The sequence below is a fragment of the Trachemys scripta genome, chromosome 3 (assembly GCF_013100865.1).
Source record: "Trachemys scripta elegans isolate TJP31775 chromosome 3, CAS_Tse_1.0, whole genome shotgun sequence".
NCBI classification, from domain to species: domain Eukaryota; kingdom Metazoa; phylum Chordata; order Testudines; family Emydidae; genus Trachemys; species Trachemys scripta.
Window position 1 is genome coordinate 33964969 of NC_048300.1, and position 27009 is coordinate 33991977.

The following is a 27009-nucleotide window of genomic DNA, read 5'->3' on the forward strand; positions in this document are numbered from 1 at the left end:
TCTAAGAGGAAAAAAAGAAAAACTGAAAAACTTCAGCAAATATGTCATAAAAATTTTCAAAACCAGCTCTTCTCAAAAACTTAAAAGTGAAAATATTTTCCAAAATTTTCCAAAGCTCATATCCATTCTCCATCTGCCTCTTGTTACAGACAACTGCCTTGAAGCAGCATGGTTGGCCAATTTACTGTAATTTGAACTAACTGGTTATATAATAACATATAATTTATCACCCTTTCATTGTTAACTAGCATATTGTTTCCATCACAGAAAACACAGTAAAAATATAACAGATTAATTTGTATTATATTATAAGACAAATGAATGTTGGTAGGTTTGCACTTATTTAACGTATGCAAAACTTGGACACTTAGGCTTTTAAGGCATGTGCTCATTGTTATTTCTACCCAGATAAATATTAATAGAAAATTAGCTGCATGCACCTATATATTTAAAACTTTCCGTTTAATGAGAAGGGTCTGGAGATAAGGCACCTGTGTAATGGGGGTAATTTAGAAAAATATATTAAAGACATAGGCACAGATTATCCCCCAGTCAGGATCTGTCACCTGCTGGTTTTACTGTGAAAGACTAATAAGGAACAAATTAAACAAGCTATAAAGTGGTTTATTAAATATGGGGTAAGTAGATAAATAAAGATATAACTTGGAGGCTTGTGAGGGTGTGAAGCCCAGACTCCTTTTCCGCCTAAGGTATAATATATGGAGGCGTTTATACTTTACAGATCAAAAGTTTCAGAAAGGGTTTCCTCTGGTTTTCTGCCTTGACTCTGGGAGGTTGGATCCGGACCTGCCACTGTGTTCAGGGACATCAGGAAGTACAGGAGGAACTCAGACGAACAGCAGCCGGATCAGGACTGAGCTCACGATCAGGAGGTAAGTAGTAGAGACGTTGCCTCTCAGAGCTCTCTCTTCTCTCCCGCTCTCTCTGCACGTGCGTTGACCATTAACACTGACTTGCACGCGAGCTGTCCCACCCCCCAGAGTCTGTGTGCACAGGGTTATTATACCCCTTTCATGTCGGGGCAGCTTGTTAAAGAAAGGGTTTCCAAACACCCATCACACATAAACCAAATAACTTCACAGACTTCTAATGTGACTTTGAGTAAGTCACTTAATCTACCCTGTGCCTCAGTTTACCATTTGTTAAAACAAGGATAATACACTGTGGTATTCTGATAATAAAATCATGACTGACCATGAGGTGTTCAGATACTATGGTGATGAGAGCCACATAAGTAGGTATATATATTCAAAGTTTCTATTTGACAGAGATTCTATCCTTCTGAAATATACATGTGCTGAGTACAGCTCTCCCAGCGTGTACAGTGAATCAGAATGAGTTGCATTTCTATCCATCAGACAACAGTCTCTCAGCACCTTACAATTCACCAGCAAAGAAGAAAGTCTTTTTAAATATTTATGTTTTAGAGACCTGTGAAAAGTTAGTGGGAGGGGTAAAAGCAGATAGAAAACATGACATGGATTAATATACTAGGGGAATAATGAAGTTTATTGCCTTGTAAAATGGCAGTTACATTCTTTGTATGCTTGGGTTTTGAACAACTGCCTCAAAAAGAAAAAAAGTGACCCAAAAAGCTTTGTGTACCTCAAAAGCTTGTTTTTCACCAACAAACGTTCATAGAATCATAGAAGAGCAGGAAGAGACCTCAGGAGGTCATCTAGTCCAACCCCCTGCTCAAAGCAGGACCAACACCAATTAAATCATCCCAGCCAGGGCTTTGTCAAGCTGGGACTTAAAAACCTCTAAGGATGGAGATTCCACCACCTCCCTAGGTAATCCATTCCAGTGCTTCACCACCCTCCTAGTGAAATAGTGTTTCCTAATATCCAACCTAGACCTCCAACCTAGACGTTGATCCAATAAAATATATTATCTCACCAACCTCGTCTCTCTTGAAAAGACAAGATATTCTTCCAACTGTATATCCAGAATATCAAGTTGCTTGATAACTGTTTAGCTGCCAAAATGTGTTATAGTACAGGTTTTGTTAATTAATGTCCTTGGAAAGCCAAGGTCACGGAGGCTCAGTGGTACTGAGGGGGCTGAGTGTGAGGGACAAACTGGAGTGATAATATGGAAAAGCTGAAGGGAGTGAATGAAGAGATATTTGAATGAAACGTAAGGAATTTGCTGTTTTAAAGTTAGTTAATATTTGCTGTAGTTCAAAGCGGTTGGAAAACTTTCTGCCAAAGACAATGAGCTGGTAGCCACCATGCTGAGGCTGAACATTTACATACATGGTGGAAATGAGGAATAGCTTAGAATTTGCCATTTGTCCTCCACGCGTATTTTCTAGGCCGACAAACCACTTAACTATATTTAATGCAAATCAAGATCATTTAACGTTCATGTATACCAGTATAAGCTGCCTTTTCAACTTTTACACTTTGCAGGCTGTGAAATTTTAAAGGAATAAATTAGATAACTAGAAAAAATTTCAAGCGGGCTCTTAGGCCCCAAACTAGAATATCATTTAAACATGTGTAATGTTAAACATGTAAGTAATCTAATTAAAGCCAACAACTCCTCACCTGCTCATGTTTGAATGCTCTGCTGGACTGGGGCCTTACTGCCCAGCATGTTGGTGAGATCTGTGGGAATTGAGGGTGCTCAGTACCTCTTAGGATTGGACCCTTATTTATCAAATCCCCCTTTACAAAATGTCCCCCCATAAAAACCAACCAACCAAAACAAAAAATCCCAGCATAATGAAAAAGTATTTTTTCTTCGGCCTTGTAAAGAATGTTTTCTTCTTCCATTGGAATTTGTCATGAAGACTTAGAAAAAATAAGATTTAACATCATTGTATTTATTAGGTTCTGAAACAATACACATTCACATCCTTTTGAATACAGTACATTTGGCACAGTAATAATGTTTACGATGAAATAACACTAATGAATGGCAAGAGATTCAAATTACATCCATAAGAAAAAGAAATCCTGTACAAATAAAGCCTCACCAAAAAACCCAACCAACCCCAACTCTAAAACTGAATACATTTTATATTTAACGAGAGCTATTCTGCCCATAATTTAAAAAGAGGTAATTTTTTAGCTTTTTGGAGAGAATTCATTATTTTTCACTCTATGGAAAAAATGTTTCCACTTTTTATAAAATCTATATGGAAGAAAAACAAGAAACAGTGGAATCTTTTTTTTTTTTTTTTGGCATTTTGCACTCATTTTACAAAAAAAGATCAGGAAAGATTTTACAGAAATGTAACAGCATGTCCATTTTTAAGAATTATCTTTAAAAAAATGTTCAAGGTAACAGACAAACCTCCTAATGTAAACCCCATACAGAAGATCTATTTACTTGTATTGAAGAAACATCTGCCCATGCAAAAGTTTTACCTCCTTGACTCCTCACTTAGCATCCTTACAAAACAAATGCAGGTGCCAAGGCCTCTTGTAATAGAAATGTGTGTTAATGATTTTCACACTAAAAACAGGATTGATCTAAACAGTTTGCTCACAAAAGCTTTGTGGAATGTATTTACTCCCCAAAAGCAAACGCTAATAATTTTGTATAAAGGCCTCTAATTTTACAAACAGTAGTGCACTATGCAATAGTTTTTCTTCATTCTATTCACCTATGTAAAAGAACACTTAGCACTGTGATCAGTTCTTGCCCGGATGACAGAAGCTATAGGTGGTGAAAATTACACAGAGCCAGTAGTGACACATGAAAATGTATGGGCAATGTTACAACAGTTTCCTTGGAAAAAAAATGAGATGATGTAATCATTAAAATGTTTCTGTGCTTGTACTCAACTCCAGAAGCTAGTCTTTTCCCAGTACATAAATTTACTGAAGATAAATTAAATTAATCTAAAGATTCGATCCATTATTACACCTGTAGGCCAGACAAAACATGAATTGATATAGCATAATATTTAATATTTTGAAATCATCATAAGAATATATATAATAATTACACCTGAGTTTTTAAAAAAACAAAATGGAACTGAATGTTGTCATCAGTTACAAAGGCTATGAGCAGCCAGACGCATAATTGACACAAACTAACTCATTTGCTTGAGACCAAGATTTATCTCTTAAAGCCAATGACTCGCACTTTGTCCACTACAATTTGTAACATTCCTTTCTCTTTCCTAGCTCTATCATATCATAGAGTTGAAAAGAACTATAAAAGAGATTTAGTATAGCTTAATATATGTCTACATCTTTTATAACAAAAAAAACCTCATCTCTCTGACAGTAACTTGAACCAATACACATACAGAGTATTGCACATGGACATTATTATAATTATTCTTTCATAGACTAAAGTTTTTATAATATGCCTGAACATGCAGCAGTTGATACCTCTATATTCAATGAATTCCACAGGCCTTGCAGCAAACACTATATACAAAATCTCACCTGTACAAAAGGCAAAAAAGCTTCTTAAGTGCCACTTTGCCAGTAACAAGTATATATATTTTTTGTGCAGCTGGAAATCCATGTGCAACAATTAAAATGGATTCCATTACCTGCTCACTCAGTCCAGTAAAATATATAATAAAATTACCTCAGCGATACATGTACACAAAAAACACAGGGTACTTCTGGAAATATAAGTACATAACACTGTTAGCATATCTACAGGCGGTAACTTCACATTAGTAATATTGTCCACATGAGTTACCACTTCAATTAATACACAAGAAAATCAATTTACATCTTTCCATAATGTCAGTTTTTGAATGTTTGATCTTCAGTCTTTCAACACACTTTCACATAATCCATGTTAAGCTTTGTTTTGTGTTTTTCTAATAGCACAGATTTCATATTAGATTTTAAACATTAAAAACAGTAGTACTATGGTTTTGTAAAAGTGTGCAAAAGTAACACACTGCTGTGAAAAATAAATACACATAATTAAGCAGGATTGTTATCATTCAAATTGAATACAAAGGATTATTATTTTTTAGAAACATGTAATTTAAAACAGCTCCGTGCCTGCCAATGTTTGCTTTGGGTACAAACTTTTACTAAGGCCTTGGCTACACTTACCCGGTAGTTCGACGGCTGGAAATCGAACTTCTGGGTTCGACTTATCGCGTCTAGTCTGGACGTGATAAGTCGAACCCGGAAGTGCTCGCCGTCGACTGCGGTACTCCAGCTCGCCGAGAGGAGTACCGCGGAGTCGACGGGGGAGCCTGCCTGCCGCGTGTGGACCAAGGTAAGTTCGAACTAATTCGAACTAAGGTACTTCGAACTTCAGCTACGTTATTCACGTAGCTGAAGTTGCGTACCTTAGTTCGAATTAGGGGGGTAGTGTAGACCAAGCCTTAGAAAGAAAAGTAATGTTTACCCAATTACCTGTCAAATTTGTAGTAAACCTATGTAGCTTCGTTAAAGCTATTATAGGCTTTTGGAGAACTGATCGATTCTTATACTTTAGCCCTTTAATACCTGTCTATAGAGTATCTGATTTCCTATATTTAGCAACTTTTTACATTATCTTCATGATTCCTTATATTCCTAACTACTCATCATGAAAAATTAGCTATGCCTGTTTTTGGTGGATATTTTTACATTATGCTTGCACCCCAGTATGTTAAAGCATATGTGATCAGTAATTGCAAATCTAAGAAAGTAGACTTTTTCAATTACCACAGAACTGTGTATAACTGTCTTCTCCACATCTGAGTACAAACTTCATTGTAATCACCAATGCAGAAGAAATGGCTCTCTTTCTTAATTAAAGATGTATGGCAATTATGTACTATTGTAGGATGAGAAATAAAATCTGCTAAATCTCTGTTTTAAAACAGTATGGCTCTTTTTGTTTCATGAAAAGATGCAAATTGTGTCCTTTCTGGCAGACCTTATGAGTAACAGAAAGGTTGCAAATTGCAAAAGCACGGCAGTGTGTTACATCTACAATTTCTGATAGAAAATTGTTTTGCATTGTTTCTGAGACAGAAATTAAGAGTGCCTTCAGATCAGAAGATTAAAGGAAAATAATAAATATATAGTTTAAATCGGGATACGGGCTCATGGTAAGAGAAGTAGTTCTTGATCTAGTGAGTCTCAGTAACTGGAGGATCTTCTTAGGACCACTTCTTGCAGCATCATTCATCTAGCAGCCCATTGCTGACTATGGCAGTAGCTCTTCTCCAAAATAAGAGAACCCTTTAAATTCTTCTTGATTGATTTGCTTTATAATTGTCTCATCCACTAGCGTTAATACTGGCTCTTCTCGTGTAAAGTCTTGATCAAAGTTATTTACATCCCTTTTGGTTTTCTGGGGAGGAAAGTATAAACAGGTAAGTGAGTAATGAAATAATATACTAAAACCAATAAACATAAAAACTGCTTTTTGGCGGGGGGCTGAAATAAGCAGAATTTTCTGAAATGATAAAGAAAAGCTATTTCACACAAAGAATAACAAACATATGGGATAAGCTACCAAGGGAGGCCACAGAAGCAAATATTATAGTGACTTCAGAGCGCTCCACTGGTTTCTGGAGAGCGAAGGGGAGGTGATATGATGAGAAAGCAGGAAGCTGAGATTAAGAGTCATTATAAAAGAAATGGTATGGTAAGCAGTATGGCCGTTTCCTAGTCTTACATTTTTCTATGGTTTTAATGGCATCACACTTGAGAGGGTTAAAGTGAATTGTCTTCCCCACACGACAAACTTCAGCCCTAACTGAGCTGGTTACATTTGTGTTTAAAATGTAAATGTAGAGCTCATGACAGGTCTTAAACTCAACATCTTGAAGGCTCAGCACAGGCAATTCAAGTTTCCCCATGCTGGCCTGCTAATATGATCTACAGCTGAAATTCTGGCCCCATTGAAATCAAAGGTAAAGCTCCCATTGAGTTCAATAGGGACAGGATTTCACTAAGACCCCAAGGCCATTTAGTCCTTGGTCTTTTCTTGGCAATCGCTGTGATTTGGATATCTACCAAGTAGGCGCTGGACTAAGAACACCAACTCATTTCACATAGGTCATTGAACAACCACATGACAGTGATTATGGTCAGTCACTACCCACACAGAAGTGACTTGAAGATGTGATTGACAGGTAAAAAGCTCCATCTCTCATTACCAGTTTCCTGAGCTCGGCAGTGTTCTTGCATTACACATTAATGCAGTCATATTTCAGGTATGCACAGTGTCGTTGAAAGGAATAGGCATTTTTATTTGTTTAGACTCTTTACAGCTGTCTATTCTTTTGCTATGTTTCATGAAACATTTCAGAATAGTTACAGCTGAACCAAACAATATTCAATGAGGAAAAACTGCCATTTTAAAACTGGTTTAGTATCAATCCTAAAATCAGACAGATATTTTTGAGATTAAGATACCAGAAATACAGTAGCAACCTGACTTACAATGTACTGTATCATATCATATTCTAAATATATTTACATACAAAAGTGGTATATACATCTCCTTTCAATACATATCTATAACTCTTGCTAATGCTAATGCAAGAATAATCAAAGTATTATTTAGCTGATCAACTCTACTGATGCATTAGAAAAATATTTTTCTTTATTTCACATATCTGACTTTTCTCATATCTGTAAAATTGTCATAGTAACTAGTATAATCTCTTTTGGCTGCATAGATTTTATATAATTTATCTGTTATAGCAAACTCCCCTACTTAAATGAAGAGTATCTTTACGATTTGTGATGGGCAGTGAATAACATGCATAAATCCACCTACTTGCTAATGGGATTTCTGAAGATACTATAACACCCTATGTACTGCCTTTAAAATGCTAAAGTGAAAAAAATTGATACATATTTTTTTAAACTGGTACATAAGGATTTCATTCTATACAGTTTAAAAACAATGGGCTTTAAAGTCCTTAGTGAATTCTTACTCAGATGGGAAAATATTGGGGAAACCATCATTTGAATTTTTAAATGAATTTGCTTTTGACTGTGTTCACATCCCTCTTCTGTGTGCTCTCTGCAAATATTCTAGCAAATGAGTTCATTGTCAGACACGTTCACCAAAGCAGAAAATCGCAAGTGAGTATTTTCAGAAAGTGACTTTCAAATTTGTAGTAAGGATTATATGCACCAGAACCCTTGTCCAATGTTCACACTTTGAGCATTGAATCCTCACAGCCAATAACCTGTGGACAAGTTGTAGAACAAGACTTTTTTCAAGAACTAATTTTCATTGAATATATTAATGAGGAGTGTGGTTTGTTCGCTGGGAATTTGCAAACAAAAAGAGAGGCTAAAGTCGTCAAACAGGCATTCATAATAAATAATTTGCCCAGCAAACTGAGGGCCAACTTTTTAAAGGTATTTAGGGGCCTAAAGATACAGATAGGTGTGAAATGGTATTTTCAAAATACTCCTAACTCCCACTGACTTTTTAAAAAATCTTGTTTTCACTGGGAGTTAGGCACCTGGGCGCTTTTAAAAATGCCATGCGGTGCTTATTTGCATCTTCAGGAGCCTTTTAAAATCTGGCACTGAGTTTCTAATGTGCGCAAAATTTCCATTGCATTTAATAGGACTTTTGTCTAGGTAAAGACTGAAGAAGAGCCTCAGAATTTTTCACTGTTTTAGAAAGGGAAGCAATTATCTACTTTTCAACATAGATATAAATATAGATATAATAGGACTAGCATAGAGCAACCTGCATTACATACCCTAGCAGCCCTCTAACAATGCAATTACTCAAACCAGACAAAAATGAGTGGGGCACAAACAAAACTGAATAGATTAAGTAATCCAAGGAAAAAAGCATAACCATTGCTTCTTTTAAACAGAAATCCTCATTTGAGATTTGGCTTCTTAGGCCATGTCTTCTTGAAGCCCCTTCTATTTTGCAGGGCCCCATCCACTGTGAACAAACAAGTCTGAGTGCATTTCTGCTTCTTCCTGGCTTTCCTGTTTTAACATTCTTGCGTGCTGGGTACTACATAGGCCCATCGCATGCACAATTTTAAAGCTGCAGAACCAGAGCACAGAAGGGAGGCAGCAAGGGCTGCTGCTGTCACCCGAAAGGATCCTGAAAGGTAGAAGGGAGCTCGGCAAGAGAGAAAGATTCTAAGACTTGATGTACACTATGAGCTAGGGGCTTGATTCCCAGCTTGCAAACACATCCTTGCACTAGATAAACAGTAGCGTAGCTGCAGTAGCGTAAGCAGTGGCAGCAGTGGCATGGTTTACTCACCATGGTACATAATTGGCACAGCTAAGCCATGCGGCTGCCGCTGCTAATGCCCATGCTGCTGCAGGTACACTGCTATTTATACTCGTACTAGCTTGATAAGAGCTCACACAAATTTGTGTATGCAAGCTGGGAATCCCATCCTTACCTGCAGCGTAGATGTAACCGAAAAGTATATGAAGGGAATGGGATTCCAGTAGAGCCAACCCTAAGCATTCAAACTTCATGAGTAGGTCTACAAAAAAATCTTGAGATGGGATTAAAAATCATATAATCACATGACTCCAGGAGCTAAGGCTTTAAGAAAAACACCTAATATCACAGGATTCTGATAATATCATGAGTTGGCAACAGTGGGATTTTCTCAGGGGAACTACCAAGGCAGCAAAGCCAGTAGGGTACTGAAAGTCACAGAGGAATTGGCAGGTGGCATGGAATGTGAATCAGGCTTCTGTGGGGAAGCCCAAGAGGAACACAGGAGTCCATGCAAACTGACTTCCCATACAGCATATGTCACAAGAAAAGTCCACTTGGTTTCAGAAATTGCATTTTTTCTGGGTTGTCTGGACAATGTGTGTGTCCAACCAAGTGAACTGTACCAATGAATCAGAGACAGAGCAACTACACAACAGTTTCTGACAGGAAGTGAAGGATACCATGCCCTGATGAAACTGCGGATGCGCAGAAAGTAGCCAACCATTTTGAATTGACTGAGTGCCCAGCATTAACACCTTTATTCTTATGAAAAGTGCCTTGTGACCTTTAATGACCACAGGTGGCCAGGTCCTTGGCCATCTCCAGAAGCACAGTGCCTCTTCTACCTTAAAAAAGGTATTGATTCCAAAGGAAGAGTGCCACCTGCTTAATCACCATCATCCCTTTTTGTAACACATATGCTCTTAAGAGCTCACAGCCAACCACTGACCACATTAGTGACCCTGTTTACCCTTTGATAAGCTCAAAGTGGTGTGACTTCCTGAGCAGGTATATAACATTACAAATTAATAAACTAATGAACAAAACTGACTGTAAGATAAGATGACATTTGCAAGAAGGCCATTTTTAATTTCACTTAAAGTTACTAGTGCTGTTCAAAAGGCCACAGACACAACAGAATTGTTAAAAGATTGTCTCATTCAAGGAACACTGTTGTTAGTCAGATGTCTCCAATGGTGTGTGTTGGTTTACACAAGGGAATCCCACTTCATGTTTAAAAATGCTAATTTTTGTCTTGAATCTTTATAGGCAGGTCATATAGTGGAGGGGGTCACAAAGGGTCGCAAACCTTGGAAAAAAATATTTTTTTAATTGAGCTGGGTTGCTGAAGGACACACTTTAAGCATTGTCTGACCAAGTACATGAACATTTATTTTGGCTGGGATTCTGAAAGATCTCCCTAACACACTTTTTTCCCCGACCATTTTAAGCACTGTCTATAGGCAGTTAGTAAGTAAGTAATAGGAACTTCAGTACACGTTAATGAGCATGCACTGAACATGGATTATTTGCACCATGACTATTGCATTGGTTTTATTTTCACTTTCTGTACTGTACTGCCATTTAGGTGAACGGTGAATTTTCTACTTCCAGTCACAGAAACAAGTGTAGAAAAACAAAAGAAATGCAAACATGTAACAAACTTTCAAGTGACAGGGACAAAGATTACCTGTCAGCACATACAACGTTGATGATCATAAACTGAGAGTCAATAAAATATGAAACTCTCTCTATAAACTACAATAAAAACCCCATCTTATTTGAAGTTCTGGGGCATGAGAATATAGTAAGACTGTTAAAATTCTTTGCATTCAATCTTCTCCCCAAATCCATTTGAGGCAAATCTGAACTGTGAATGCCCCATGTTTCCCTTTGAAATGAAAAGATACAGAAAAAGCTAGGATTTGAACAAATGTACCATAAAAACATGCTGCATAAGTAAACACATATCGGCCCATACATGACAAGAAAAAAATCAGCCTGATCCTATGATGTCAATGGCAAATTTGTCAAGATTTGCAATGTCAGCAAATTCTGGCCTAATGTGTGTAGTAAGTGGAAATAAGTGGCCAGAAACACTCACTAAAATGAACAAATGCAGATTCTGCTTACGAGGAAGAGAGACACTACCCCACAATCCTCTAGGGTAGGGAGAGTCTGGTGTACAGAAATATGCAGTAAGCTTTTTCATGCCCCTAGTAGACTGACATGTTACCATCATTGCCCATCACATGCAGACAGCTGCTATAAGTGTAGACATTCAGTGAAACTTTTATTATAATTTAAGCCACCCCAGTGCAGATTTCTGTCAACAGCAATATTTGACTCCTCCCAAGTTTTCTCAGACCAAAGTGCATTCCTCAAGTTTGCAGCTCTTTTGAGGATCTATAGCATGAAACCTTTTTAGTGCTGTATGTGGGTATGGCAGCAGCATGCCAAGAAGAATATTGATGTATGCACTGAATTTAGAGCTACTTCCTACACTCCCAGCGTGCAACCACAGGAGCACATGGCATCAGTGCAACAGGAATAGGTGGGGCAGGAACGTCTGCACCATTCAGTGTATATCATATCTTTGTGCAATCTAAAAGGATTCTATCCAGGTTCTTGGTATTAACAGAGATAAAATAACATGGAATGATTGGGTTAGATTTTTTGATGCAAAGGTTGGGTGTGGTTATATTGACTTTAATGGGAATTGAGGGGTCTCAGCATTTCATATGACTGAGCTCTTGATAAGTTAAAAATGGACCAAATCCTGTAGCTTATTACTTCTTTTTCAGATAAGAATCTCATTAACGTCGCACAAAAGACACAATCCTTTAGCGTACCAGACAGAGCCAATTTCCTTTCTATTCTCAGCCTCTTTCATTTAAGTACCAGAGAATACTGAACCATCAAGGAACATCTTCCCTAATGTCAGTGCCCCATCTCTTGAAGTCCTAATGGAAAGTACCTGGATGATTTCAGTGAGAATTTTGCCTGAGTGAGAATTATTGTAGACTCCAGGGTTTGACCCAGTAACTCTAAGAGAAGAGTAGCCAAGACCTATTAAGCCAGTGTTCTCAGTATTTTCTGAATAGCTTCTCACCAATATTTTCAGATGATATTGTTCAAGAGTAATGGAAGCTACAGAAGTCAAACAGATCGGTGCAAAGCATAATGTACTGTGGCTAACCTCACGTACCAATGCCCTCTCATTCGCCTTTCTTTTGTGTGACAGGAAAAACAGCAGCGCTGTCAGAGGATTGTTTTACACCAATCCAAATCTCTTTTCACCAATGCAAAGTAGTTTCTAAAAGGTTAGTAATAGCTGTAAAGAAGCAGTTATTTTCACACTTCACTCATTCTACATATACAGAAGATTCGGTATGAGTATTATGAAAAATAGGCTGAAAAACACAAGCTCAGCTTTCTGTTGAGTACTCTGATGCTTTTTAAAAGTATTTGCATGTATAAAAAATCCAAATATTTGTTAAAATCTTCTTTTTGGGAACTATAAAATATGAAATATATTGTCTTTGGCTAAACAAAATAGTTTTCTGAATTTAGAATTTTCTGTCTGTCAATTGATCTTTTCATGTGGGAGGGCTGCAAGAATCAGGCACATACTTCTTAAACAATCATTATCACAATGACTTCAACTAAAGGTTATCACCAGGGAAGGTTTTGAACCAATGTTCCCAGTTTTTATGACTATGCTAACATCCTTTGCTTTTAATCTGAGAACCTTGTGTTCTGATCCTAAATTATTTTTGAAAAAAAAATGACCATTTCAGATTTCACTGGGAACAAATGGAGAGTGAAAAGGAAACTGCTTTCATTAAAAGTTTTAATAGCATGAATCTCAAGTACTTAAGACATGCTGCATTATGCAATTCAAATATTAATTACCAATGCACAGGCACCTCTCTTTAGCATCATGCAACTTTACAGAATTTTGCATTTTAAGAAGTATAACAAGGCCCTCTAACAAACTGTAACCACTTCTGGAGTGGGAACATTATGCAACAGAAAGTGGAGGGAAATACCCTATCCAACTAAAGGGACACAAGAATGTATTACTCATAAGAATGTACTAAAACTACTCAAACTGGAATATGGCCACAGCACCAAACTTAACAGCTCTAACTCTTGCGCACGCACACAAAAATGCCATTGGACCCTTCATGATCACTGTATGGTTAGTTATTCACAGAGCCGGCTCCAGGGCTTTTGCTGCCCCAAATGGCGGGGGGAAAAAAAAGCCGCGATCGCGATCGGCTCCACCGCGCCGCTTTCTTCTTCGGCGGCAATTCGGCGGCAGGTCATTCCCTCTGAGAGGGACCGAAGGACCCGCCGCCGAATTGCCACCGAAGAGCCCGACGTGCCGCCCCTTCCCCTTGGCCGCCCCAAGCACCTGCTTGCTGGGCTGCTGCCGGGAGCCGGCCCTGGTTATTCATCTCACTCATTAGATGCCACCCTCCAGAATCACTGTTCCCTATCACCATGTTGTGGCATTGGTTTATTACTAACTAAGGCTATGCCATCACTGGAAAAAAGGTTTTGTTTTTTTCAGTGAGATAACACACACATGAGAGTTATGTTGTAAAATCGTAATGGAGACAAGGCACCTGTAGTTCTTACGATGAGGTAGCGAGGTGAGATCAACAGTATACCTACCATCTGTGGTTGATTTACTTTAGTTTACCTCACAGTAAACCTATACTGCCTTGTCTCCACTAAGATTTTACAGAAGGAAAGTTAATGCACATTAGTTATCCCACAGTAAAGAAACACACCTTTTTTTGGCAGGGAAGACAAATGGCATGTCTACACTTAAAATATAGACATGTTGGCATCCTTTCGTCGAGAGATGGTGGGAATTCCAGCCTATGATGTAGATGGTTTGCAATGCCTCGTGTGACTGAATAGTTCAATCCAAGATTTGCGTGCTCTTTGGCAGTTATTGCAAATGTATGTATCTTGGTTGGGAGCTGCTTGCTTCCTTGCAGTAGGGTCTTCACAACATGTACATACACTTCTGAACACATAAGGTGTAACCGCATATTAACAAACTCTTGTTTCTGTGCCCCTCTTCCAGCAACATATGGTCCTAATGCAATGAAACTGCTGCTGTGTCATTGTGCAGGGAACATATGTAGAGGAGGCAGCACTGCTCTACACTAGGAAAATGACGACTACACATACCAATCGACCATTCTTTTGGGCTGCAATAGTGGTCATAGATCAGCAATGCAACCTAGTGGCAGGTAGGTTGCCAGTAGGGCTGTCAAGCAATTAAAAAAATGAATTGCACAATTAAAAAACTGATTATGATCAATCACGTGATCAATTGTGCTGTTAAACAATAATAGAATACCATTTATTTAAATATTCTTGATGTTTTCTACATTTTCAAATATATTGATTTCAATTAAAACACAGAATACAAAGTGCACAGTGCTCACTTTATATTTATTTTGATTACAAATATTTGCATTGTAAAAAACAAAAGAAATAGTATTTTTCAATCCACCTAATACAAGTACTGTAGTGCAATCTCTGTCATGAAAGTCAAACTTACAAATGTAGAATTGTATACAAAAAAACTGCACTCAAAAATAAAACGATGTAAAGCTTTAGAACCTACAAGTCCACCCAGTCCTACTTCTTGTTCAGTCAATCACTCAGACAAACAAATTTGTTTACATTTATGGGAGATAATGCTGCCCTCTTCTTGTTTATAATGTCACCTGAAACTGAGAACAGGCATTCGCATGGCACTGTTGTAGCCGGTTGTGCGGTGTACCCCATAAGGCTTCATGGGAATATGCTTATGAATGTATATATGATATAACTGGAATATGTTTTATGTTATATATGCTGTGTAACATATCTATATAAAGGTTATGATCTACTGAATACACTCCTCCTATTTGTATGCATGTATCATTTTTGTATTTGAAGTTAGGAATATTGGCTGTATACTTGCTTGATTTCTAAGTAGCCTTAGTAAAGCATTTGGTCAGCTTCTTGAGAAAGAAACGTGCAAATTAAGTGCCCCATCAAGAACCACTTAAGCCAATAATGAACTCGAAGATGCCAGTCCACATCGGAGCTTTCCCAGGAATGTGGCTTGGCTGGTAAGAAACTCAGTCATGCATGGACATGTGACTTGCCCATGTGACTCCAAAATAGGGTGACAAGACAGCACATGTGAAAAATCAGGACAGAGGGTGGGAGGGTAAATAGGAGCCTATATAAGAAAAAGACCCCAAAATCGGGACTGTCCCTATAAAATCAGGACAGCTGGTCATCCTACTCCAAAACTCCATCTTGGAACTGGACTTTGCATAGGAGAGAGGAGGGGGTCTCCACCCACAAGGGAAAGTCTACTTAAACCCCTGGGAGACCCCTCCATCTTGTCTTCAGCTGGCTCAAGAGATAGCCTCTCCACCCCCAAGGATACCTGAAAGAAACTGGAACAAAGGACAGTAACTACAGGGGGTGTGAGTGATTGCTGGACCCAGACTAGAAGGAGACTAGTCTGTAAAAGGAAGCTTACTGGAATTCCTCTAAGAGTGAGGTTTTTATCTGTACTCAGTTTTCTTACTGAATTAGACTCAGACTTGCATGTTTTATTTTATTTTTCTTGGTAATTGACTTTGTTCTGTCTGCTATTACTTGGAATCACTTAAATCCTACTTTCTGTATTTAATAAAATCACTTTTACTTATTAATTAACCCTGAGTATGTATTAATACCTGGGGGGGGGAGGGCAAACAGTTGTGCATATCCCTCTATCAGTGTTATAGAGGGCGAACAATTTATGATTTATTTGGGGGTTTGACCCCATTGGGAGTTGGGCATCTGAGTGTTAAAGACAGGAAGACTTCTTAAATTGCTTTCAGTTAAGTCTGCAGCTTTGGGGCACGTGGTTCAGATCCTGGGTCGGTGTTGGAGCAGACTGGAATGTCTGGCTCAACAAGACAGGGTCCTAGAGCCCCAAGCTGGTAGGGAAAGCAGGGGCAGAAGTAGTCTTGGCACATCAGTTGGCAGCCCCAAGGGGGTTTCTGTGATCCAACCCATCACAGTGGCATCGCAAGATATTTACCTGCCAAATGCTCTAAAGATTCATATGTCCTTTCATGCTTCAACCACCATTTCAGGGGACATGCGTCCATGCTGATGACAGGTTCTGCTCAAGAAAGATCCAAAGCAGTGTGGACCAACACATGTTCATTTTAATCATCTGAGTGAGATGCCACCAGCAGAAGGTTGATTATTTTTTTTTGGTGGTTTGAGTTCTATAGTTTCCACATTGGAGAGTTGCTCTTTTAAGACTTCTGAAAGCACCTCATCCCTCTCAGATTTTGAAGGCACTTCAGATTCTTAAACCTTGGGTTGAGCGCTGTAGCTATCTTTAGAAACCTCCCATTGGTACCTTCTTTGCGTTTTGTCAAATCTGCGGTGAAATTGTTCTTGAAATGAACAACATGTGCTGGGTCATCATCTGAGACTGCTATAACATGAAATATATGGCAGAATGTGGGTAACACAGAATAGGAGACATACAATTCTCCCCCAAGGAGTTCATTCACAAATTGTATTAATGCATGGGTTTTTTTTTTTTAACAACCATCATCAGTGTGGAAGCTTGTCCTCTGGAATGGTGGTTGAAGCATGAAGGGGCATATGAATGTTTAGCATATCTGGCACGTAAATACCTTGCAATGCCAGCTACAAAAGTGCCATGCGAATGCCTTTCCTCACTTTCAAGTGACATTGTAAATAAGAAGAGGGCAGCATTATCTCCCATAAATGTAAACAAACTTGCTTGTCTTAGTGATTGGCTGAACAAGAAGTAGGACTGAGTGGACTTGTAGGCTCTAAAGTTTTACATTGTTTTGTTTTTGAGTTCAGCTATGTAACAAAAAAAATCTACATTTGTAAGTTGCACTTTCATGATAAAGAGATTGTATGACAGTACTTGTATGAGCTGAATTGAAAAATACTATTTCTTTTATCACTTTTACAGTGCAAATATTTGAAATAAAAATAATAATAATATAAAGTGAGCACTGTACACTTTGTATTCTGTGTTGTAATAGAAATTAATATATTTGAAAATGTAGAAAAACATCCAAAACTATTTAATAAATTTCAATTGGTATTCTATTGTTTAGCAGTGCTATTAAAACTGTGATTAATCACGATTAATTTTTAAAATTGTGAATATTTTTTTGAGATAATAGCGAGTTAATTGCGATTAATTGACAGCCTTAGTTGCCAAATTTCTAATCGCACAAACCCGAACAACCTTGCCCCGCCCCCTGCCCCGAAGCCCCACCCCCGCTCACTCCATCCCCCTCCCTCCGTCACTGGCTCTCCTCCACCCTCACTCACTTTCACCAGGTTGGGGCGCAGGAGTGGGTGAGGGCTCTGGCTGGGGGTGTGGCCGGGGATGAGGGATTTGGGGTGCAGGAGGGGGCTTCGGGCTGGGGCCGAGGGGTTTAGAGTGCAGGAGGGGGCTCAGGGCTGGGGCAGGGGGTTGGGGTGTGGGAGGGGGTAAGAGCTCTGGCTTGGGGTATGGCCAGGGATGAGGGGTTTGGGGTGCAGGAGGGAGCTTCGGGCTGGGGTCAAGGGATTCAGAGTGCAGGAGGGGACTCAGGGCTGGGGCAGGGGGTTGGGGTGTGGGAAGGGGTTCGGGATGCGGGCTCTGGGAGGGAGTTTGGGTATGGAAGGTGGCTCAGGGCTGGGGCAGGTGTTTGGGGTGTGGGAGGGGATGCGCATCACTAATTCCAGGCAGCAGCACTGGCAACTTGCAGGTCACACTTTATATTAACCATACATTTTTAGTTATAGATATTTTAATATATGGTTAATAAATTATTACTATAGCCTCTATAGTACTTCAACAGATGTGCTTACAGCCACCTCTGTAACATTTCTCATTTCTGTAACATGCTAACAACTTCTATTCATCATTTATTAAAAATATATAATTTCTAAGGGTTAGTAAAAGTCACAGTATATTAAGGAGATATAAAGTGTGAGTTCTTTTTAAAAAAATACAGATTTGGTAGACCACTCAGCTTTTACCAGCAAGCATGTTCACCCCAAAAGTTAATGGATATTTTAAAAACTTCAGTGCACAATCATGCATCACTACACATTGCTTCCAGTCCTTGCTACATCCCTTGCAGCTTCAGCATGCTAGGAGTATGTCTGCACTGCAATTGAAAGCCCACAGCTGGCTCATGGCAGCTGACCCGAGTTCCCGTGGCTCAGGCTAAGGGGCTGTTTAATTGTGATGTAGCTTTTTGGTCCTGGGCTGGAGTGCGGTCTCTAGGACACTGCAAGGACAACATTTAATAAGTAATGACTCTCTCCTCCTGTCCTTTTCAAATATCTACTAAACTAATGGCCTGATTATAAGAACTGGTGGGACACAGCACCTCTAACATTCAGCCCCCACATACTTTAATAAACAGAATCATATTCTACCAGTTCCTCCTCAAGTGAGAGCCCTGCATATCAGCCTACAATGGCTCAGGTTAAAATGTCTGGGAAATAGTGGAAGCTGTAGTTTTTCCTCACAGATTTTAAATTTCTGACTCTTGGAATGGGCTTTTGATAATGTAATGGGTGCAGCCACATGAATTATGGCAAAAGTAAATGCTTTGCCTACACTCTCTATCCGCTAGTTCCCAGCTGGGGACTGCAGCAGAGTCAGTGAAGGAAAGACTCTGTGTCATGTACTCTAACTCCCTCCTCCCCTTGCAGTGACTTCCTCTTCACTATCTGGCTTGGGGATAAAGGGCCAGATCCTGCTTGTCTTGGAATAAATTGGAGTTTTACTATTAACTTCAACAGGACCAGGAGCAGGCCCAAATGAGATAATGTATCATCTGTGTTAACATATAAATATGTTATAATATAATGTAATAATATAAATATGTTTGTGTGAGTGCTTCAAGAATGCACTGGAAATGGCCACAGTAATAAGAATCTGTGGTTCATATCATTTTCTGAAAATAGCACTGGGGGTTTTAAGAGACCAAAAAGTGAACTAGAATCAATGTTATTCTGAGGCAGCCCCAAAGCAAAGCTAGAACCTTCCTGCTGCTTATCATTCTATCCTAATTGGCACAGTTGGAAATGTGACGTGAAGAGAAAGTTAAATGTAGAAATGAACTGAATTTAATTATTCAGAATGAGAATATTTTAATATTACAAGACTATGAATATGCAAAAGGAAAGAAACAAACACTAGTGGGCTCTTTGAACAGAGTCAAAAGAAGCATTATAATAATTGTTTAACTTATAAATATTTGGGAAATTGCAGTGTTGGGAAGTAGCTTTAATACTTCTGTTATTCTACAGTGTTGTGGTATCAAAGCCAAAGACAGCTGTCCTAGGCACTGACACTCAGTGGAATAAGAGACAAAAACAAACAAAGCCCCAAACCAGAAGACTAACAAACGGGCAACCGCTGGGGAAATGGACCCTTGTTCACCTAACCAAGGAACAGTGGAGTCCTTTAAAACATCATTTTGCTTATATTTTCTGATCTACTTTTTACATCATACTTCATGGCATCAAATTATTTGGATAAAACCTGCTAAAAAGATTTATCCCTCAATTCTGAAAGAATATAGTGGTTAAAAACAAGGTTCCAGATTATTTAGTCTTGGAGACCTAAGCCCTCTTGTCTACCAAGGGAACAGATAGAAGCCACACAAGTTTCTCCACACTGCCCTTCCAATATGCCTCAACCCTATTCTGAAGTGACCACAGTGAGAAGTTTGATCTTCAAGTCATTCAGTACCCAGACCAACTCTGTTAATGCTGCCAATTATGACAGTACTTTTGTGGTGGCAGCAGCTGTCACCTGGGAACCAAAGTGAGATTACCAAGTAATTTTACCACCTATCTATCAGCAGGTAATGATTTTCAATCACTGTAAACCTGCATGGGATTTGAACCAGTGATTAAAAAGGAGGGAAAGTGCTGTATCGTGGAGCCACTCCACTGCCCTTAAACATTTAACTCGCATCTATATTCATTGGTAGGGTCCCGTACATCTTGGGTTACACCAGAAATGAGAAATGGGTAGATGCTAACAAATATTAGCCACCCAGAGATAAAACCCAAAGTTGTTTTTTCCTCCATTTCCCCCTCAGGCTCTCTAACAGAGATAAATTTATCACAGTTTTAAAAAAAAAAAGATAGGTATTAAATCTTTAATGTCCCAAACTCTTTATTTGTACATCAGCATTGTCCATAATGTCAGCATCACTCTGAGAAAAGAGCTCCTTAGTTAAAGAATCCTGAAAGGACAGCAGGGAGGTGGGGAGTACATAATGCAACAGTGCTTTAACAATGGTACATGAGTGTCTGAGGTTTCAAGCCCACTACCCAGTATTTGATCTTAGCAATAACATTTCATGCAAAAGCATGCAGTATAGCCCCTTCCACTCCCCTCTGCTAAATGCTGATTGCCATGCATCAGGATGACTGAATGGAAATATATTATGAGACTGAAGGATACCTCAAGGTTATTAGGCCTAAAAATGGACCTACCTTGACATTTTCCCCATACTGAAGGCCTTACCTTAAAGAGGGACATTCACACTGAAGCAAACTTGAAAAGAGAGAACATTTATACAAAAAGAAATTTACTTGGCCAATAATTTCCTGTGTTCCCTTTGCTATTATTTAAGGATATTGCATTTTAAGAAGGGTTTTCTTCCCCAAAGCCCTACAGTGAAGTCATAATTCTGCATTTATGACATCACAGTCCACTGCCATGGAAATTACAGTGGTGCCAGAAATGCAGCATTGTAACTTGACAGCAGAAGGACAAGAAGCCCTCATTAAAAAGCACAAATATCTTTGCTCATTAGCAATCAATGTAAGGAAATAAATCTAAAACATGGGAAGATTAAAATGATTTATATTTCAGTCCAATATATTTGCAAGTTTTTTCCAGAAAGAAAGTCCCTCTTTAAGGATTCCAGCCACATTTCATTGTAACCTGACATTTGCAGCAGCAATTTAAAAATAAACATACACCTGGCTTACTGAACAAATTTTCAGCGGCTCTCCATTGAGGCACCTACAAAATAAGCATGTTTTGTATGTGCAACTTTGCATGTTTGTATGTGCAATAAGGTAACTGCATACGCAAAGGGCCTACTTGCATTCACCATTTATTACCCAATTTTCACACATTTGTGGGCATGCAGAGAAGTGTTTGGACATTCACAGGTGCATTAATGAAGCTCTGCTGAAGATTTTAGTAACTTTTCACTTGTGAAAAAAAAATCACTCATGCACAGTTTCTCCAGTCATAGCAAGTGCATTGGCTAGTTCTAAAATTTGGTATTTGTGGGGTAATTTTATTTTGAATCTTTGCTGCAGCACAAAATTAAAACAAAATACATTGCTGGCATCCTTAAGACAAGACTTATAAGGAGGAATAGATTTAGGGAGAAAGATTTAAAAGAATGTAATATATATACTGTGACTTCGAGAATGATAACTATGGGGGTCGGGGCTATGATAACTGCTTATGATTATTTCAAGGTTGCAGATACTAAGAAGTGATAGCAACTCTTTAGGGTGGTTGTACAAATGAGCACGGGAAAGTTTCGGCTAGCCAGAGAAATCTCTTAACACTGAGGTCTGTTATACCGTAGAACAGTCTCCCAAGGGAAGTGATGCAAGTGTTGTCATTAAGAAAATATAAAACTGGATTCAAATTGAGCATACATAATTTAATAACAATATTTCTCAACTATATGGCCCCTTCATTGGAGGATATCAAAGTGCCTTATACAGGTGGGTAAGTATTACTAGCCCCATTTTACAGATATGAAAACTGAGGTATGGAAACTCTAGGTGATTTGTCCAGTCACACAGTTAGCCAGTAGAAAAGCTGCTAAAGGAACCTAGATCTCCTCTCAGACCTCTCGTTCCAAACTCTAGACATAGTGCTGCCTCCCAGAGCCTTTAGAATTACAGACTGAACAGACAGGCATTGGGAAAAATATTCTCAACAACACAACAATGGTGGTAATGGGTAAGCCTGCAAAATGCAGGAGATTCAGATCAGATAAAACAGACTCACATTTGGCAGCACTTGCTTTTATTCCATATTGCCATTTACAATCCTACCACAGCAAAGCAAGAGAATACAACTGGTCTTTCCCATCTCTAATTTTTATGATTCGAAGACTGCAGATCACTTCTGAAGCTTAACAGAGTTGATGACAGCAACCTTTTAAATTGGTAAAGTTAGAAGTTATAAAGGTGTGGAGGTTGAAAACAATGTGTTGCTCTGTGAAAGTTGGGTGTTCACAGCAAATCACCATAGTACAATTATTTTGTTAGCTCCATTTTTATACAGCCACAATAAAAATGGGTTGCTACAGGCACTGATAAAACCATCACAGTACCATACTTTGGTTTCATTGCCAAACAGATACTCCATAGGGTAAATATTTGGTTTACTAAGCATTGTAGTAGTGTCCAGCTGAGTGTTCCTCAACCTTTTCAGGGTGGTGACCCCTTATTCGAAGGTAAAATTTTTCCAACCCTCTTAAATGTATTCTAAAAGAAGGGATAAAAAAGTCTAAGGGGTAACCATGGTAAGTCTATACAATTTATTTGTGGATGTGTCTAGAGAGGATGACAGAGAATACTGTCTATACTTGTTCATTAGCCCGTTCATTTATAAGCCAACTCCCCAAGATGAATAAGTAAAAATAGCAAAAACTGTATGACTCTTTCATAAGCCGAACCTATATTTCAGGGGTTGGAAAACTTTGACTCCCAGCCCATCAGGGTAAGCCGCTAGCGGGTCGGGATATTTTGTTTACCTGGAGTGTTCACAGGCACGGAGCCCCCCAGCCAATATTCAATTCAATGATTCCATAGAGTTTTAAATCATCAAATTTTGGTGTAGACCCGTTTATAAGCCGACCCCGGCTCTTTGATGAGTCACTTTTTTACCAAAAATATTTGACTTATGAACGAGTATATACGGTATGTGATCTGAGAGGGAAAGATTTTCTTTGCTTTAGATTGCAACAAAACTTTCAACAACTTGCGACCCACCCTGATTGTCTTTTGTGACCCATCCCCCAGAGGCTGTGACCCAGTGATTGAGAAACGCCAATCTTACTTAAGTAGTAATTTTACTGTGTTCATGTTAATTATACAGGAAAAAGAAGAAAGAATAAAGGGCTGATTTTCAGAGATGCTGTACATCTGAAGCTCCAACTGACTTCACCCAGGTGAGCTGTGAATTTAGAGTTAGAACTTTCCCCCAGCTTCAGTGGGCAAGTGGGACTGGGCTAGAGTGGATCCTGGATCATAGTACCATTCTTTCCTTTCCCCTAGACACACAAAAATCCCTTTGTGGATGCTTCACTATTTGATGGACTGATGTGTGGGAGGTGGTCGGTCAGCAATGCAACCACACTGGAAACCCATGCGACTTTTGCAGACAAATGAATGCTTTTCACCAATTTTCTCATTCACAGTGGAGACCCCCTCCTTTTGGGGAATGATCTAATCAAATCAGATTAGTGGGCAAAGGCCATGCTGCCATGCAGCTAGAGAGGGATGGAGAGCAGAAAGCCAGCCTGGATACTTGAGGCCTTTGTGGTTCTTGGGGCTTCATTGTTGGAAGCCTCAATAACACCCTACGGCTGGAGATAAGAGAAAACTTGGCCTCCCCAAATGGAAGAATCCTAGGGTTTCGCTAACACAATATGGGAGTATTGTGCCTGGTGGGGTGAACTGTCCCTTAGCACTTATTCTGGAGGACAGGGTTTAAGGTTGAAAGTGCAATTATAATCATCTAATTTGTCTCTCTATGAAAAGCAGCAGGGATGAATTCTATGACACAAGAAAATTCAAGAAGTTCTTTGAAACTCAAGCACAAGCTTTCTAAGAATAATGGAAGTAAACCTTAAGAGACACTATCAAGGTCACCAGGCCCAAGATTTAACATATCCTTCCTCCTTACCTCCGTTTGCAAAATCCATTTAATTTCTATTATTTTCCCCCAAACAAATGCTTCAATACTATTTTTGCTTTAAAAACAAACAAAACCTTATAGCATCCCTATGCAAGAGAAGCACCTAGAGAACTAGAGCAGTAAGCACACTAAAGGAATTCACTTCACCTGCATAAGCGTGGATCCCATTGCCCTTCCCTGACCCACGACTATGCTACACTCTGTATCACTCTTAGTAGTCTGCTGCTTAGCCCTTTGCTGATATTGCTCTGCCAATGGCTCCCCCTGTGCAAATGGCCTTGGAAGGGTCTTCTGTGCCTGGATGATTTTCATCCCAAGGCTGAAAGCCAACGATAGTTTAGGAAAGAGATATGCGTTTTTAAGCTTCCAAGGGATCATTAGAATCAATAACTCATTTTGAAAATGATGGAAAATCCGTGACAATATCCTTTTAATTTAGAAAGGTAATTTACTTGGGTACAACCACTGGCTGAATAAACTTTCATAAACCTCATTGGAAACTGCACTTCCATGAAAGTTGCAGAGTTGCTTGTAATGGGCATAAATCATATTTTCTGTAATGGTGTAAATACAGAAAGGCTGGCTAATGAACAGCCATGCAGCTGCTTCTCACAAATCCAAGTGGAAGGTTCAAAGATCAGTTCTAATGTCTGATAGAGCTGAAAGTGACATACTGGACCAATGTAGAAGAGATTGGGAGCATGACCATTACTGCCTACACCAGATATTGTCCTTTCTAATAGCTGCTATGGTTTCCTCTATCACGCTGCAGAGGGATCTTTGCCCTCTTTGAAACAGGGACTGATCCAAAGCCCAACAGATTCAATGGGAGTCTCTCTTGGCATTGATATCAATGAGTTTTGGATCAAGCCTACAGCAAGCACAGCAAGAATAAAAGCCAGTATGGATTGTGACAAGTTGGCCGACGTTCATCTGGTGGGTTCTGTGCTTTTCTTGGTGTGGGGGGGCTAAGAAGCCACACCTTGTCACTGCTCTTGGGCACTGAGGGCCCCGCTATTGGCCCAGGAAGGTGGTAGAGGAGGGAAGCGGGGGAAGGGTCTGGGTTTGCGCCTCGCTCTGAGTCCCAGCCCCTCTTAACCCCTGTGGGTTTCTTACCCTCTTCCTCCTTGGGTGGGGTTACCCTCGGTCTTTAGATGCTGGGGGAGGGAGTCTCCCTGCCTTGCCGGGGAAGGGTCTCCTTTACTTAGGTTATCTGGTCTCTCAAATCTCACACACCTCCAAGCTCCAGTCCTCTCTCCTTCCTCCTCCTGCTCTGACTGCCTGAAGCAGGAGCTTTTATAGCAACCCTCCCTAGTTTACAGGGAACCACACTTTAATTAGCCTAGGGCTTATATATTTCCCCTCTCCCACTCCAGTATCACAGGATGGAAAGGATTGTCAGGAATTCTCCCACATTTCTAGGATTTCTGGGGTAACATAGATATAACTGAGTCAGAATTTACTCTAGATATTTAGTCAGAATTAGTTCTAATGCTGATGCCCCAGTCACCTCCTTTGGTAGATTATTCTACTGACCTCAGTGTCTGACCATTTTTTCTAATGTCTTAAGTTTCCCTTTTTTTTTTTTTTTTTAAATTTAAGGCCTTTATTTGTAATTTTATTACCCATAATTCACTTAAATCAATATCCCTCTTTTCTTACTTCCTCAAGTATCTATGACACAGGTAAATAGCAAAATCTCCCTTAGTCATCTTAGGTCTTGGTCAGAAAACAGCTGCACACTTGTGTAAATATGTTCCTCCTTTGCATAGGCACAACTATATATGTGCATGCAAATCTGGAATTTTGATGCACACATGACTAGATAGGCATTGTGTGCATTTGCAGCTATGTGCATTCACAGTGCATGTAAATGTGTGCCTATTTTCTGACTACAAATCAGGCCTCTTGGCTCAAAGGTGTTCTCACTATGTTAAGTCTTCCTAACCTCACTGTTGTATATCAAGCCCTTTTATCCTTTTACATTTTTAGATGACATTCTTAATCAATCAATATTTCCTTCACAGAATTGCAAGAAGTTAAACATTGTAGAGCACTTCAAGTGTGCCTCTGTCAGGGTTGAAAACCATCAAGTTTATTAAACTGAATCAAATTTAAAGAGGAATTCTATATACTTTCCATTCCATTTGTTTTAGTCTTCTGTACTTTCTCCCTTTCATCTTTTATTGAATGTATGTGCAATTTTTCCTAGATTGATGTCCATATAAAATATTCTTCTGGATTATTTATGAAGATATTAAATTTTATTGGCCCAACACTGACCCATCTGAATCTCACTGGATGTACCTCCGACTTTGAGGTTGCACGGTTTATAATTATGTTCTCATTGTGTAACCCTTTTGTCAACACTCAATACAAGTCACAATTTTCTTTTCCAAATGATATCACTTTTCTGATTAAGAGGTGGAGTAAAACTTTCAGATGATCTTGCCTGGGGATTCTACTAAAACAGGGAAAACCAAACAGGTGCAAACCTATGGAGCTGGTACAAAATAATCACATAGTGTAATTAATTATGCATGGTGCACTTTCAGAGTGGGGAGATGCTAACTATAAGAATTGATAGAGACAAGTTAGAAGAGAAGTTATCCTTGATATACTTTTTACTGAGAGGGAGGAACAGATTGAGAATGAGAAAATAATAGACCAGACTAAAAAAATTTGAATTCACCATTGTAAGGAAAGGTTTCACAGAAAGCAGTTATACAAGGCTACTAGGTTTCAGGAAGGCAAAGTCTGGAGAACTAAGA

At 39.1% G+C, this 27009-nt stretch overlaps 1 protein-coding gene across 2 annotated transcripts in view; it reads right to left on the reverse strand.

The window, feature by feature from the left end:
• Window positions 1-5346: 5346 nt before the first annotated feature.
• The window catches only part of PRKCE (protein kinase C epsilon), a 478428-nt gene continuing 456765 nt past the window's right edge, over window positions 5347-27009 (reverse strand). For both annotated transcript variants that reach the window (XM_034764425.1, XM_034764424.1), the window contains one exon: window positions 5347-6300. In XM_034764425.1, coding sequence (XP_034620316.1) covers window positions 6154-6300 — 147 coding nt within the window. In that variant the 3' untranslated portion in view covers window positions 5347-6153. The remainder of the gene's footprint in view (window positions 6301-27009) is intronic.